Raw genomic sequence first — 16,243 nt, 5'->3', positions numbered from 1 at the left:
TACATTTCAAATTTATAAACCACATAAACACATGAACATCTGCAGTCACAACATGCACGTCTCTCCAAATGTTGGGATGTTGAAAACTGGTGATGAAATGATAATTCTAGGATTATAAAATACTTCTACTACTTCTTAAGCAAAGTAACCAATTTTAAAATGCTCTTGAATGAGCTGGTCACACTGCTGAAAATAGGCTGATCTTTAAATATTTAATAAATGTGGTTACTGAGGGCACCCCGTGTGGGGACTCACTGGAAACTTTTCTGGCCAGTTGCTGCAGCTTTCCTCGTCTCGCAGCCACAGCAGAGCTTCTTTGGAATATTCCAGTGAGGATATTTTCCCCACACATGAAATATAAACCAATTAAAAGATATTCATTCCTTATTGCACTTGTAAAGTGCTCAGAGGCCATCACCCTGAAAGCACCTGATTTAAAATATTAGTTAATTTACATAATATATAAGAAATCTCAAGTCTGTAATCCTGCTTCTTTAATTAACCTCTTTAGATTTTTGTGTATTTATAATGTAATGTTTTTACCATCTTTCTACTACTATATCATAACTATAGAGGTCCCACACATCTGACATGTTACACATGAGAAAGGTTAAACAGCTTTATGTTTAATAAAAACAATCACACTGTAACAGTTTAGCCAGTTTTAATAGTTTTTAAAACACTTGGTTTGGAAAAAAGTACAAAAGTGATCCTGGACGCCACAGTATGAAACCAGCCCAATAATGCAAGGTGATAGGTGTGTTCCTTTAAAAAGCATCTTCTACAGACATGTTAATTTCAACTGGCCTTACCATACACATACTGTACTCACTAAAACACATACAAGCAATAGTTTAAATACAATGGCTGACCCCAGTAATACATTTACAAGTGATTCTTAAAAAACTAATTACAAGGAGGGGAAAAAAGAAGTCCGACCACAATGCCAACCGGTGTCTGGCAGTAAAATCATGCAGTATTACAATCGTTCCACTAAAGAGAAACAGCAAAAATCCGACAGCCTTTCAAAGTGTTCATTGGTTGGTTTATGAATTGTTACTGAGAGAGTACTCTACTGTTGAGCAGCAGCTCAGTGGTCACCCTTCCCACGTTTGCATACATTGTAAAGTTGCGCAGGGTCCCCATTGAGAAGAACTTGTCATCCACAATCAATTTAGAAAAATATAACTAATCACTATTGAAGAAAAACCCCAAAATGTGGGATATTCTCATAGTGTGTTGTGAGGAAATAAAAAAGCTAAGAAATACATTTGAATAAATAAAATTGCATGACATCCATAAAAATGAAGTGGATACACTGAGTCGACAGAATGCTATCCACATATGCACACCATGATTTTAGTTTTGGCCCGGCAGTGTTAAAAAACGAGGGCTCCATCCTCCACCCGAAAGTCACATCCTAGGATCCAGTGGAAAAGTCGCCATAAAATATCTAAAATATGTTGACATTTAGAGAAAAAGGTTTCTTTGATTCAACGATTGATTTCCATGTACAACATGGCCTCTTGCTTTACCAATTAAGAAATAATCGATGTAGATGGCAATGAGGAAACACAGGAGGGAGACTTTCACAGTGTTACAACAATGAAGCCGTTCCGTGTTGTTACCCGCTGGCCGGCCTATTGTTAGGGCAGCAGCAGAGAACTTCCTGTCCGGTCAAACTTTTTGCCTTTAGAGAGGGCAGCCACTTGCTTCATGAGCTCCCTGTTCTTGGACTGAGGAAACAAATGATTAACTGTGTTAGAAGTGACATGCATCATCCTGAACTTATTTTTAGCACTTAGTGAGGTGTCACAATGCGTAGTTGCATTGCAGTTTACTGGAAATGGCTGTGATTTATATGCCAGTAAGCACAATGGCTGACTTTAGGACATTACAGTTTGAAATAAGCTATTTTTGGTAGCCATCATTCATCAACATAACGACACAGGTTTCCTTCAACTGCTGACTGATACTTATATAAGCTCATCTGGTGCATCAAAAGACAGAGCGCACGTCGACCACAGAGTCACACGAACAAAACCACCATAACATACCTCTACAGAGTCTGACAGGAAATGGCTCAAATGACGCACCCATTCATGCCCATAACAACAGACTGAAAACTTATGCAACAAGTGATTCATCCGAGTTTCACACTACCACATACATGGCACACAAGTGTGATACAGGACGAGACACTGATGATATAACTAGTATTGTGCAATGTGTTTTTATGTACAAATGAAGAACAAAGTTGTACTCGAAACAATAGAAGTACTTAAAAATATAGAAATTACTAGTTTGTAACAACCTGGGTAAGCTAGCTGCTGATTGAAATTTGATGGTGTCTATTTGTGCTTTTACAGTAACAGTGCTTGGAGAAATGCAAGATACTATATTACATGTTTATTATTATTTGGTATTCAGTTTAAATATAACATTGAATGAAACCCACTGTTATAAGGACAATGAAAAAAGTTTAATTGATGTGTGGTGTTTCCAAGGTTAGTGAATCCTGATTAAAGTAAAAACAGATTGCAAATACACTTTTTTTCCCAACAGCCCTGCACTTCTCACCAAATATTCTACAAGCACTTTGTGACATGCCACTTGTGCATATGTAGTTTCCTACCTGCTGTAGCTCCATGGCATCTTTGTGTGATTTCTCCATTTGGTTCATCTTCACTCTCATGTTGGACTCCTGGTACTGAAAGTCTGCTTTCAGCTCTGTGAGCTGTAGGGAAATATAATGATCAACACTCCAAAAAAAAAATGCAAGAAAACTAACGGTGAAGACTCGTTATTTTTCTCGGGGTGTTACCTTGCGATCCTTCTCCAGAATGGTTTGATCCCTCTGCTGCAGAAGTCTCTTCAGTGACATAACTTCCTCTTTCAGCTGGCTGATGAGGATGAAGTTATCTGTTCCTCCAGAATCCATCGACTGGGTGATGGAACTACTGTTGGGGGAGAGGAAAGAGCTTGAAGCCAGCAGAATAAATGTGACACTTTGTGCTTTCCATAACAACCACAACACTTATTGTACCTGTCCCCGTTGGATGGCTTCATCTCCAGTTTTGGTTTCTTCTTTGGAGTCTCCTTCTGGATTGAAGACGATTTATGGCTACAAAGAAAATCAAAACGGTATTGTACAATTTGTGTCAAAAAGTTTTTTAAATGTACATTAAGTGGTTCAAATTCAAAATTTACCTCTGCTTCCACAGTCCCTGCTCCTGCTCAGGACTTAAGCTCCCACTCAGCCTGTGAACAATAAGTTAGCTGTGAGTTGCCTGGATCCAGTTATCCAAGTTCTTTACCACATAATGGCACAAAACGCACACACATCTACTCTGTGTTAAAAAAAAACTGACTGTCTGGTTCAGAATCGCAGGGACTGTGAGGGGGAGAAGTGACACAACAGATGACATACTTGTGATGAGAACTGCTGTGTCTGTGTTGGTGGTGGTGGTGATGGTGATGAGGTCTGGAGTGGTGGTCTTTCTCATTCAGCGAAGAGGAGTTGGACGAGCCGAAGCCCTTCCTCTGCTCCTTGGTCTTCTGCAGGACACGGCGATAGGACAGCGTGCAGAGCCAACACAGCAGTTTCCCATCCACCTGTGAGACAGGTAGGAGACAGCAGTTCATGACACCCGCTTTAACACATCTGCTGTCAAATTATGTGTGTATGGTTCATACCTTTCTCCTGCCTTCTTCCTTGCGGTCGAAGGCGCACTGCTGTTTGCACTGCTCACAGGTCTGTGGAGGTCCATATTTCTTCTCTGAGTTAGTACAACGCTGGCACTTTGTTCCAATAAAAGCCGCAATGATGTTACAGTACTGGCAGGGTTTGGGCTGTAAAGACAGAGAGAAGATGTGAAGATAGAGAAAATTACACTAGGCTTGCAGAGATATCCACAGAAGTTACCATGCTAACAAGCAAGCCCCAGCCCATCCTATAAACAACAACAGTCACTGGGGATCCCAGCTCCCATCCTGGACTGCTTAATGCATGGCTAATTACGCTAACTAACTAGCTACAATTAGCAGCTGTTACATATTCTGCTGATTTGCAAGCCCCCTATTAGTTTTCAGTATGAATTCCAGAGGAAGTCAATTCCTACATATTGCACCTCTAAGTAGGCATGTTCAAGCAGCAAGAAAGAATCAGTGGATGAAAATCAGAGTCAAAGCATTGTCAGGTAATAAACTTGTTACTCACGGTTCCAAACTGTTTGACATTCTGGGCACATTTCTTGCAGATTGTGTTGGTTTTACTGTAAACAATAAACAGGGGATCACATTCAAAGAAGTTCACTTGATTAGCATAAATAAACACTGAAATTCATCAGTGGGGGGGTGAATATATATCTCACCTCTCCTGCTGGAATTCAGATCTGCAGTATGTGCACTTCACTATTGGATGTGCGATGCGACACTCCTGTGGGGACAAAGCAAAGGAATGTCAGCGTTCTCATGAGCGTCTGTTGGCAAAGGCTGCAGAATAAATTCCTACATGGACACATCGGAAAAACCACCAAAGCTGTTAAATATTAAGCACAACTTTATGTTTGTTTACCAAAAAAACACCTTGTGGCTACATCATCTGTGGAAACATCTTCATATGATTGCTTCTGTGCATGCAGAAAATAAAGACTACCATGTGACTTTAATTGCCATTCTATAGTATTTGAAAAACCTTGATAGAGAAACCACACTGTAGTGAATGTTCATCAGATGACCTTGTGCTTTAACCATCCTGTGCAAAGATATTATGACTACTCAAAGGGATGACTCTTTCCACTTTGTATGAAATCAAATACAAAGCAGTGCTCACTAACAGTGAGGGAGAAAAATGTGGGAACAGAGGGCTTGTTATTGCATCAAGGCTCTGAGACAGCCCCCTCCATTAAAAATGTCTGTTCCTCAGCTGCAATTCTAAATCTGAAGCTCCACAAGAGCAACAAGTTGGCAAGTCTGTGCATGGACGGCAGTGATTTTTAGCGCTTCCTGAGTCCACGTTTAGCAAGACGGTGTTGTTGTGTTATTAACGTTACTCTTGGACAATACAACATGGTCAGGAGGAATGATCTAAACAAGGTTGGTGTTACTGTACCAGCGCTTCCAGGTTGGAAAGATAAAAGCCTGTTACATAACCTGAGCCTGCCGAACTTGCCGCCCGTCGTTACACCACCACATCCAGACGAAAATAACACCCGCACACTTTCACTCTCTGGGGTTTGTTTGTGTCTTGTTTGCTGCCACACACACATACATACATAACATTACCTTGCACAGCTGCTGGCCCTGCGACAGCTCCTCGAAGGGGTACCGCTGGTTACACTTCGTACAGGCGTACAGAGCCGACGTTGCCATTCTCGCCGAACTAATGTCACCGAGCTAGAAGAGGTTAGAGGAGTCCGGCTGCAAACTGAACGGATTAACGGCGCTGTTTCCTTTCTAGCCGCTTGCTAATTGAGAGCTAAGAACACACACACACACACACACACTATGTTGGCATCCAGCGGCAAGCTAACGTTAGCTAGCTCGGCTAGGTAGGGCAACACAGAAATAGCTTAGCTGGAGGGAGAAGACGAAGAACAATAAACTCCAAATATCTGGGGGCTCTCACTGCTCGGACGTTATCCCGTCAGACTAACTTAATGTCGATCGTTGGTGACGCGGTCACGTGGGCAATCCGTCCATATAGATCTGGCAATTTCTATTAAGTTTCCACTGTTCTCGCCAAGAAATGTATTTTCCTGTTTTCCTTCTCTCTTTTTTGTATCGACGCCGTCGCGTCGTCGTCATGTAACCGGAAGTGGCTGAGGGCCCCCAGAAGAAGAAAGGAAACCTATCGCGACAAAACATCCGTCCGCGGGATTCACATTTTGAAATGCGCAGAGCCAATCACACGTCCGGATTCATTCAACACAACTCCACACTCTGAATGAGCATGTCGTTAATTATGCAGTTTTTAACTAATTTGCTCTCTAAACTGACGAATAACAGCAACTGTCAGTTCAGCCACACAAGCGCTGCACACGTATTTCAGTATTCCACCAGGTTTGACTAATGTTATGTCTTTTAATGTGTAATTATTGAGTCATTAATGTAACATTTTTTTCACATTCATCTGAAGACTGCTAATTCTCAAGTTTCTACAAACATTGCTACATTTCTATGATGGATGATAATGTTGTTTCAGTTTAATAAAAGTCCCATTGCCCTACAATGTCAGGACTCTGAAAGTCACAAGATAATCTCCAGACAAGATAACATGTTCAAGAATGCAGCTACTATAGTACAATACTGGGTCAACAACCTCACTGTTTATGTTGAGGTTTGCACATCATGCATAACACAATAAAAACAGACCAAAAGTTCAGAAAAATTTGACTATTTAATATCAGCACTTTTATTAATTAAACATTCTGACGTTTGACAGGACTGTTTGACATTGCTGTTGCCTGCAGTTGGTCAATTTCCAAAATCAAGTTTTGAAGCAATGACATGCATACAGCATTGCAGTGTCATCTGAACCATTTGGAAAAACAGTCATACCTTAACAACTGTGCATATTTAAAGGGCAAGAAATAAAAAACAACATAAAAAGCGGCAGTACAACTTTAAACAGGCGAGAACTAAGAACAAAATTCAAGGGAAGTATCTTAGTGTGTAAAGGATGCCTTACAGGCAATTTAAGGCTGTAAGTCTAGTATTTATGAATGAGAGTTAAACAGCTTGATTATGACTATGCTAATGTTCAAAGCCACTGCAGTCTAACATGACACTCCAGCACAGTCACACTGTAAATTTCAGACTTCTAAATCACTTTCATATTTCTTCAAGGCACTCTTTTTTATTCTATGGCAAGACCATATTTGTAATTAAATATAATTAATGCTAACGTAACTGAGATTCTGCTACCATTTAACATCCTGGATACTGAAACCAGGGTGTAGTGTTCACGGCAGACTAATGTGACAAACTGTACTGACTACTTGAATTTGAGTTTTGTGTTTGTTGCAGAGGGAAGGATAACTAACACTGTATTCACTGTTTGACCATGGCTTTTAAAGGTGCACACGCACACACACACGCACACGTTTCTCCCAATCGGTCATTCACAGCAAGGCACAGATTAGTTACATTATTAGCTGCTGCCTATAATTTAATAATGGCTGCCACTAATCTGTGAGAAAATATTCACACAAATATTTTGACTACATGAAAGCCAACGGCAATGAACTTTTGCATATTCAGCGTGGCTTATTAATATTGCATGGCGACATCTCTGATCAATGACATGAGTGTGACATGAATGTGTTGGTGATCCATAAATATAAGTCTGGACTAAAAGCATAATAAATAATGTTAACTAGTTAGAAAAATGAAACTAACAAAACTATACTCAATCAATGAGAAAAATGAAGTGCATGACACATTATGCACTCGTAAACAAAAAAAAAAGATATTTGGTCACAACAATCTAAAACTTGTGGACACAATGCACCAACATTTTTTAATGCACTCTATGACTATTTCTTACTATTAGAAGAAGCTAAAATTACAGCCCTTTAGCTACATTTCTGATTATTTAACAACTCCCAAGCCATTTAGTTTTTTTTTCGTACTACATGTTTGAGCTCAACGGAATTTTTGCAGCAGTGTACAATCTTCACAACTGGTTCAATGCTATTGCTTCAAATCAAGATTGAACAATACATTTGCAGTGTAGAGGAATGAAGTAAGTGTTCCTATAATGTGTATAAGGCATATATAATTTACCCGCGTAATAGTTTAGTGTACTCAAAGAAACGATCAACACTGATTGTAGGTAGTTTGATATGCTAAATAGTACTCACTATTCTGTGTATGTGTCCTCTTAACCATGGAGTACAATATGGCTGTGGTAAAGCAGTTTGAGACAGTCACTCTTATTTTTGCAAGCAGACTCTATGTGCCTGTGAGAGATGCAAATACAGTGATCTGCTCAACTTATGTGGTAGTGTATAAACGCGTCGTATCACCCAAGGAGGCAATTTGGTGGGCAGGTCCGGTCTACTGATTACTACTGTATGGCACCTTCTCGCAGGTGAGATTCCACGTCTGCGACCGCCATGAGGGTCGACCTGTGTCAAACAAAGGTCTGCACTGGAGTGATGGAGCGTGTGGGGGAGCCCGCCCGTTCTGAGGAAGAGGAGGCAGAGCGATTTGTCACCTCTCGCTGTAACTCGTCCACTCTCTTCTGCAGCTCGGCACGCTTCGCCAACAGCTCTTTGTACCGCTGATGAACAGGTTCCTGGCCAAAACAAAAACTTTTTTAAGGCTTACGATTCACGACTAAACTGCAGCACCTTTGGAGTGCAGAAAATTCTCTTTGAAAAACACTTAAGCCAGATATTTAGGCTCTTTAACATACCTGAGGTCTCATGCGAGGGTTCCAGCGAATGTAGTAGCCAACCCAGAGTTCTAGGTGACGTAAGCTGACTGCAGGGAACAGCACATGGTTGGAATAGTTCACATACAAAGGATTGGTAAATTCCTCCAGCTGGCTGTTTACATAGGACCACAGCGACACTGTCCTCTTGGGAATCTCCTGTCAAATAAAGCATGTGGTTTAGTGCCAGAAGCAGAAGGAAAAAGTGATGAATGAGAATGAAGCAAGATAAAGACAAGCTAACAGTTACTGCAATCATGACTTACTTCCTTCAATCTCTGCTGCTCACTGTTGCACAAGAAGGTCCCAAACAGGCAGCTGTACAGGTGGTCCAGGATGGTGACCAAGAAGTATTCGTTGAACTCAAAAGCTGCAGGAAACTTCAAGAAAAACAACTTCATCAGTGCCCCTGATGTTATTATGGAGAATTTTTTCACACATGAGCAACATTCATTTCTTACCTGCCGAGTCAATTGCCACACACAGTCAATGAACTGAATGAAAACAGGTGAGCGGTCTGCATCTGTGTGGTTTTTATCTCCATGACCGATGCGCTTGAAGACAAAACAGAAGAATAGAGGGAATCAGTGATGCAACTGGACAGGTACCCTTGGTGATTTCTGACAAAGTGCATGAAAGTTTGTTTACCAGCTGGAAGCGGTGACCGAAGCTCAGCCACTCCTTCTCAAGCAGCACCTCAAAACCGCGGATGGTGCGGTAGTAACCGTCCAGCATGAGCATGGCCAAGGACGTGAGCTGGCCTGTGCGGTCCCAACCGTCGCTACAGTGCACCACCACTGAGGTTTTCCCAGACTCCACCTTGTCTGCGATCCGCAGTGCTCCTGCCATGATCAGCTACAAACCCACACACGCCTTTCAATATCACTATGTTACTTTCCTTCTTCACTCTATATTTTCCATTCAATTTTTTTTTTTTTTATTCTTTTGTTATTGCAATTTCTGGTACAAGAATTTCCTTCAGGATTCATAAAAGTTCTATTGAATCTTATCTTACATACAACAACTTGGTCAACAGGCTGAGAATCCTCATTCATCTCCTAGTCCACAGTCGCAGTAATGCATTATTGAGCTCACCTTGATGTGCTCAAGCCAGTGTGTGGACTCCAGATTGGAGAGCCAGTGGGAGTCCTCGATGTTGGGGTAGACCACATCCTTCAGCTTGCGGAGTGACTCTCTCATCACATGGATGTTGTGAATATCCAAGAACACCAGCTCAGCATTTTGATAGGCATCCTCACTTTCATAACCACCACCCTTCATCTGAAGAAGAAAAAACAAAAACCAGTCAAGTCAGGGTAGAAAAGGTGGTTTTCCTTTTTTTTTAAAAAAAAAATATTCATGTTGTTAATTAAGATCTGCCAAACCTTGTTGGCAGCAGCATTGACACTGGGCCTGGCATCAAAAATGAAGAGTTTATGAGACTGAGCATTAGCATCCATAATCGCCTGGAGGTATTTCTCATCCTCTTTGCTGCGCTTTCCGTTCACCCCGACCATGGGCTGACTGCAGCGCGTCACCGTTGCCTGGCTCTCTGGATGGATCCATGACAACACCTGAGAGAGTATCACATCATATTACCACAGGTGGTCAAATACACCAGCTGCATGGGAGAGAATAATGGGATTTGTGTTAAAGACTCACAGGTATCCGTCCCTTTGCTCTGAAGGCAGCCACTCTCTTCAGCTCTTCGTCCGGTATGTTGACGGGCACCGCCAGAGTCGAAGGGTAGGTGTCACAAACCTCATAGTGGTCGTTTACCTTTGTTATCCTCCAGCTTTCATTGGGTATACCCTTTAAAAATCACACAAGCCACCCATGTAACAAAGCTCTCTTTACCATTGAGCAAAGCAGTTTGATTGTGTGAATTCAAATACCTGTCTTTTGTATTCTGAGACAGCGTCATACACCTTCCATCCATTTTCAGGAAAGACTTGCCCGTATTCATAGGCAAAGATTGGCTGTGGATGGTGGGAGAAAACCTTATCAGACAGTGCAGACAGTGCAGAGCTTCAGCGTGAGGGACAGTGCGGCCGAACATCACTCACCAGCCCGTTGGAAACAGGAAACGCAAATTTCATCAGCACTTCGAAAATGGACTTCCTGAGTGTGTCCTCCAGTTGCTTGTGTGCAAATCGTAGATTACGCATATCCTGTGCAGAGCAGCAAGTCATGGTCAGCTCAGGGATCATCAGCAGTTTACGAATACGATAGTAAAGGCAAAACACGCAGGAGGTAAAGGTTCTTGTGGTTGTAAACTTCTGATCTGCCCTATAAAACAAGTGTAACTATACTAGACCATTACCAAACATAACACACCTTGCAAACCAGCCCATAGGACACATCACGGCTTGCATTTCCAATCTTTTCCACACGACTCACCACCCCGAGTGGCAGGTCCAGCACAAAGGCTGGCTCCTAGAAACCAAACAATATCCAGTATTAACAAAAGAAATGATTCCTTCAGCATTTTTGCAGTGTTTCTTCACTAAGCATACCCTGTCGATGCATTTGAAGAAAAGTCTGTAGTTGGTAACTGTCACTGTTCCTCTCAGTGCTCCGATGAAAGGACAGAAGTAGGTAATATCTTGGGCTGAAGATTAAAAAGATGTATTGTCTTAATGTAGAAAAAAAACATCCAGTCTGCATGCTGATGCAAGCAAGCTGCTTTGATTTGAGCTGTGATTGCAGCAAAGAGAGAACCTACCCATGTCTTGCACCATTTCATTTGGAAGTAACTGTGGTTCCTCTTTGTCTGAATCTCTTTGCACCTTCTGGAAACATTACATACAAATAACGCTGAGCAGTCACTTGACCTGAACCCATCATGAAGCATTATTCAAAGACATGTTGGTGTAGTTTGTAACTCAAATGAAGGCTTACCTTGGCAGCAGCTTTGGGCTTAACCTGGAGGGTGCAGAAAAGAGGAGAGTCATGTTTCGGTCATTATCATTAACAATTGATAAAGCAGCAGGATCTGAATGAAGTACCTGCAGGATACTCACCCTGAGCTCTGGAGAGAGCTCTGCAGAGGTGGACACAGAGTCTGAGGACATGGCTGAGGGTGGCTTGGCCTGGGCAGACCGGTCAGAGCGAGAGGTGGAAGTACTGGTGAGAGATGACATGACAGATGATGAGAGGAAATACTTAGGGTGTAGGGTGTAACTGCAGCTATTTCTCATCTCATTTCAACATTTTATGAGCTGAGTAGAAACCTTTTTTGAAGTTATACAGACTAAGTACAGAGACTAGTTCTTATTTATTTGTCACTTGAAAATGAATAATCAAAAGTTCAAATACTCTATTAGTGTGTGAGTCATTTAACAAGCAACAATGCCAAGCAATGTCAATATCTGCTGTGGTTCCAGTACAGGGCTACAACTAATGACTATTTTCATTGTCATCTAATCTGCCAGTTATATTCTTGAATATAAGTGTCAAGCAGTGTTTCTCAGATTCCAAAATGACATCCCCAAATGTCTTATTTTGTCCACAACCCAAATACAATCACTTTACTGTCACAGAGGAGGAAGGAAACCAGAAAATGTTCACATTTAGTAAGGTGCGATCGGAAAACTGTTACAGAAACCAATCAAAATAATTGAAAAAGTGTCTGAAACAAATCTATTAATCGTTGCAGCTCCAGCTTCTCAAACAGGAGGACCTGCCTCTTTTCTGAATATTTGAGATTCTTTGACGGCTGCTCGGGCACAAACAAGTCATTTTAAGGGCGTCACCATGATGCGTAAGTCATTCTTATGAGTCCTGTTTTCATGATTCTGTGATGCCTTGCAGTCCAATCGATTAACTGACTGGTTGAGGACACATAATCAGAAGCTCAGTCGATTATCTTGCTACTCAGGTTTTTAGCTGTTTTGGTCAGATTGAGTAAGCAAATAATCGACATTACCTTTTACTCTGATACATTCTCAAGGACATTTGTTGTATTTTCCACCATCTCACCGTGTGAATTATTCCTCGCTTTAGGGACGACAGCCGTTAATGACAGCAGCCATTAACTGGTGCTCTAATTTAACTGTCAACATCAGTGTTCGTTTCATGACAGTTTGTCCACCATCTTACATTATTAGTGGTTTAACGGTCACTTCTGAAAAGTGTTTTGGGATTAGACGTGGTCACGTAAAGTATTAACATTCCGTGTGTTACTTTGAAAACTTTTATGTAGCTCTAGAAGCCGTGTGTTGTGGTGGGTTTAGCTACCTGGACAATGAATCAACACTCGGCTGTCTGGAAGAGGAGCGCTTCGAGCCCAAACTGTCGACGCTCCCGCTCTTCTCCATGTTCTCCTGCCTCAAAGTGTCCGGATAAACCGCAGTACGCGCTGGAGGACGGTATATCCTGAGAAGAATGTGTTTAAATCCCCCCTCGGAGTACTGTAAATCCCCACACACAAAAGGAAGCTGCCATCTTTTCCCAGCAGCCTCCCAATCCCTGTCACAAGGAGGCGACTGTCCGACATGGCGCCCCCTGCCGGCTGCCTCAGACATCGACCATGTGCCATGCTGCCTTCATGTTCCTCTGAACGTCCTCGTACAATATATTCCGCCCGTTTGTTCTGAGACGGCGGATAATATTTCAAAAAGGTAAACCACGATTTGCAATGCACTAAAAAGCAAGGTACATCATATTTCTGCTCATTTTCTGAAAAAAAAAAAAACCAAAACAACATTAGTACACCTCATAACTTTGTACATCCTTGTAAGGTTTCAAAGTTCCCATTTCCAAGAAACTTCGTGAATGCAACATCTCCTTGACTTCGTCGTTTTGTTCCGTCACATATCTGAATTTTATTTTGCTAATATTTTTGTTCCCCAAAAATAATGTGACACATTTCATTTGACATTTGTCCTGCGATTTTGATAGTACCTAAAAATAATAATACTTGGCATATTCAATTTAATTGTTAATTTAATTTGATTGGCAACTGGGGAGCATAATCTACATGTACTTCCAAACTGTTAAAAAATAAAAGCATACATACTACGGATAAAATAGCGCAGGTACAAACAAAGGATTATATTAGGGTTGTGATTATAGGTTTCAGAAAATCCAAAACTAGTTTTACACCAGCACTCAACTTTGAAAGGCCACTAAAACCTCCATCATTTCTCAAACATCAATCAAGAAATTCTTGTGAGCCATTTTAAACAAGTCTTTGTTTATTGAAATGAAATTTAAAAAAAAAAAATCCTACAGAAAGACAAAGATGAAGCTCACCAACTCATTTATATACAACATTTTGTGGTTTCTGTACTGTACAAATACTAATTCATTTGAACACAGAATGTAACTGAATACCATCTATGATTCTTGAGACAGACAGCTGAGACCACAGAAATGAGAAGAAAAAAGAAAAAAGAACAAGCAATAACTGAAGCCACTCCATGTCCTTTACTTCACATATTTCTCCATAAATTTCTTGTGGAACTCCGAGCGCAGTGTGTCATTGACAAAACGCTTCTCCTTACGTGCTTCGTCCACTCCTTTGGCGCAGTTCTTGAACACAACATCATCATCCCACCTAGAAACATATTTTCAAAGTGTTGATCATTAGTGGAAAGTGAAGAGAACACCTTTCTTTAAATAAAAATCTAATAATGTGTATAAATATATGTGTGTTTGTGAGATACCTTCTCTTCACCCGGAATGTGTTCTGAGTTGGGTTCATTTGTTGTTGCTGCTGTTGTCCTGCCAAATTAATCAACGGATTGCCACTCAAGATATTCTCCATGCGAATCCTCTCCTCCTCTGCCTTTTGCTCTCGCTCCTAAAATGGCAAAAGAAACAATTTCACTCAACCACAAAGAGGTAACATTTGTCCTCTCTCAAATCATTCTTTTGTTGATTGTGCTCTCAGCAGGTCTGAAATTATAATATACTTTGCGTTCTTGCTCTTCAGCCCGCTCCTTCCTGATCTTCTCCAGTTCTGCCATAAGAGCTGCAGTGTCGTCGTCATCGCTGTCCTCCTCAGAGTCCTCGTCCTCATCATCCTACAAACAATCAAGCATCATTGGCGAGAGGGCTTAATGAATGCTAATCACTACTAAGTGTCCACCAGGTGTTGCAGTGCACACACTTACATCAGTGAGAGGGTCATCGGCGTCCAGGTTGGCTGCTGGGATCTGATCCAGTCGGGGCCTCTTTGAAGAGGATGACGAAGATGATGATGATGTGGTGTGCTCTGGAAAATTAGGGTCAACGAACTTAGTATATATATAGATATTGTGAAACACAGTATACTCCTGACCATTTATTTTTTACATGTATGTGCACAAATACTAATACAAAAAAACTATAATCTTAAGATAAAATAGGAGACTTGTTCATGACATACACAGACATTTTTAATAAAAGTTATGTCGATGATTGGCAGTGAGACCAACCTCTTGGACCCCTCTCTCTGGTCTTTTCACGTACAGCTACACGCTCCCTCTCCTCCAGCTCTCTGCGGAAGTCACGGGCACGCACCTCCTCAGGGGCATCCTGGGTAGGTTGCCTGAGAGCAGAGGTAGAAAATTTGAGGAGAAAAATAAATACATGTAGAATTTTACTCCCAGCACATAGTGAGCAGATATCAAACTGCATCGAATTCAGTTCCTGACTAACCAGGTGGCAGTGAACTCATTGACACACTGTTTACAATCCAAAACTCAACTCCATACTGACCTGTACTTGATCTTGGTGTGACCCGGAAGATCTCGACTGGAGTATTGCTTGGACAGGGCACTCAAATCACCTTCCCCTTTACCCCTCCCTCCTCTCGCTGGCTCAAATGTTGGCCTTGCAGCTGTAGTCATCTTTGATGGCTCTGCTGTGGCAAAACATGTGGGGGAGAAACACATCATGAAAACCAAGAAATGAAATTCAAAACAGCACACGCCAAGCTCCTGACACAAACACAACGTCAACTTGTGAATTACTAAGCAGCAGTGTTCTCCTTTCAGTCTATCAAGGATCTTTTATACAGTCATGTATACCCAACAGAGATTATATTCATATATAATATTTATAAACATATATGATTCTCCTATTACAGTCAGACAGGGATAATGACTTCTGTTGCTGGAATCACTGTTGCTGGTTAAAAACTGACATCACAGTTATAATAATCATGTCTTCGAGAGACACATACCCTAAATTATTGGGCAAATACTCTGTTTACTTATTACTGATAAAGTACAAAACACAAGGTAGCCAGCTAGCAACTGTAGCTAAGTTGCTAGCAGGCTAACCTGCTTAACATCGCTGTTAAAGAGGAAAAGAATGCTATTTCGCCCCTCCGACTGATTGAGTACCGTCAAACAACGAAGCTGTTTTTTTCAATGTTAAACTGAAATTCTATTTACCGTCATTTTAGTAGTTAAGTTTATAGTAATAAGACTTACGGCGCTGCTACCACACGACAAAAAGAAGCCCCGACACAGGGTGTGACGTCACTTCCCCTAGAAACCTGCCCGTGGAGAAGATGCTTTCAAGAACACTCGGAAATGTATCAATCTATTTACCTACTAAACGAATAATTTATTTAAAATTATTTGTCCAATTAATGCTCAAACAATGGTCCCTGTGATCAAAGAATTGTTAATAAACGAAATTATCAGGTACTCTACCTTTGCAAACAGTTATTAAGAACAAATAAATTAAGGTGAAAATGTGCAGTGTTGTATTGAGGGTAGGAGGGGCCAAGTAGGATCAGATGATGCATTAGAATGCAACCTGTCTCTGATGTTATCACCAGCTCCAGTTCAAGGAGGTCACTAAGCA

The 16,243-nt window shown here is 41.2% G+C and overlaps 3 protein-coding genes across 5 annotated transcripts; all 3 read right to left on the bottom strand.

The window, feature by feature from the left end:
- Nucleotides 1-647: 647 nt before the first annotated feature.
- On the bottom strand, nucleotides 648-5,856 carry fam76b (family with sequence similarity 76 member B). Its single transcript, XM_037119159.1, has 10 exons — nucleotides 5,287-5,856; nucleotides 4,374-4,438; nucleotides 4,220-4,274; nucleotides 3,697-3,852; nucleotides 3,431-3,615; nucleotides 3,211-3,261; nucleotides 3,047-3,124; nucleotides 2,825-2,960; nucleotides 2,636-2,737; nucleotides 648-1,736 (listed from the first exon to the last, which is right to left on the bottom strand). Exons 1-10 carry the CDS (start codon nucleotides 5,371-5,373, stop codon nucleotides 1,647-1,649), a joined length of 1,005 nt encoding a protein of 334 aa, XP_036975054.1. The 5' UTR covers nucleotides 5,374-5,856; the 3' UTR covers nucleotides 648-1,646.
- A 525-nt stretch (nucleotides 5,857-6,381) lies between these two features.
- mtmr2 (myotubularin related protein 2) lies at nucleotides 6,382-12,996 on the bottom strand. 2 transcript variants are annotated; one of them, XM_037119157.1, is made up of 16 exons: nucleotides 12,680-12,996; nucleotides 11,464-11,566; nucleotides 11,342-11,365; nucleotides 11,166-11,232; nucleotides 10,957-11,051; nucleotides 10,778-10,876; nucleotides 10,507-10,611; nucleotides 10,336-10,419; nucleotides 10,103-10,252; nucleotides 9,826-10,014; nucleotides 9,536-9,721; nucleotides 9,089-9,295; nucleotides 8,902-8,994; nucleotides 8,707-8,820; nucleotides 8,423-8,599; nucleotides 6,382-8,302 (listed from the first exon to the last, which is right to left on the bottom strand). In XM_037119157.1, the coding sequence occupies exons 1-16, from the start codon at nucleotides 12,964-12,966 to the stop codon at nucleotides 8,138-8,140; spliced, it is 2,145 nt and encodes a 714-aa protein (XP_036975052.1). In that variant the 5' UTR covers nucleotides 12,967-12,996; the 3' UTR covers nucleotides 6,382-8,137. The 2 variants fall into 2 exon arrangements, with proteins under 2 accessions (XP_036975052.1, XP_036975053.1); XM_037119158.1 differs by lacking the exon at nucleotides 12,680-12,996 and adding an exon at nucleotides 12,422-12,474.
- A 620-nt stretch (nucleotides 12,997-13,616) lies between these two features.
- cwc15 (CWC15 spliceosome associated protein homolog) lies at nucleotides 13,617-15,968 on the bottom strand. Of its 2 annotated transcripts, none has more exons than XM_037119161.1 (7): nucleotides 15,865-15,968; nucleotides 15,146-15,290; nucleotides 14,863-14,975; nucleotides 14,560-14,660; nucleotides 14,359-14,469; nucleotides 14,110-14,246; nucleotides 13,617-14,000 (listed from the first exon to the last, which is right to left on the bottom strand). In XM_037119161.1, the coding sequence occupies exons 2-7, from the start codon at nucleotides 15,274-15,276 to the stop codon at nucleotides 13,871-13,873; spliced, it is 723 nt and encodes a 240-aa protein (XP_036975056.1). In that variant the 5' UTR covers nucleotides 15,277-15,290; nucleotides 15,865-15,968; the 3' UTR covers nucleotides 13,617-13,870. The 2 variants fall into 2 exon arrangements, with proteins under 2 accessions (XP_036975056.1, XP_036975057.1); XM_037119162.1 differs by having other exon boundaries at nucleotides 15,146-15,287; nucleotides 15,865-15,957.
- Between the last annotated feature and the right edge of the window lie 275 nt (nucleotides 15,969-16,243).

This window comes from Acanthopagrus latus, chromosome 13 (genome assembly GCF_904848185.1).
Source record: "Acanthopagrus latus isolate v.2019 chromosome 13, fAcaLat1.1, whole genome shotgun sequence".
Taxonomy (NCBI): domain Eukaryota; kingdom Metazoa; phylum Chordata; class Actinopteri; order Spariformes; family Sparidae; genus Acanthopagrus; species Acanthopagrus latus.
The sequence above is the reverse complement of the archived record's forward strand: the minus strand, read 5'-3'. Positions and strand labels throughout refer to the sequence as shown.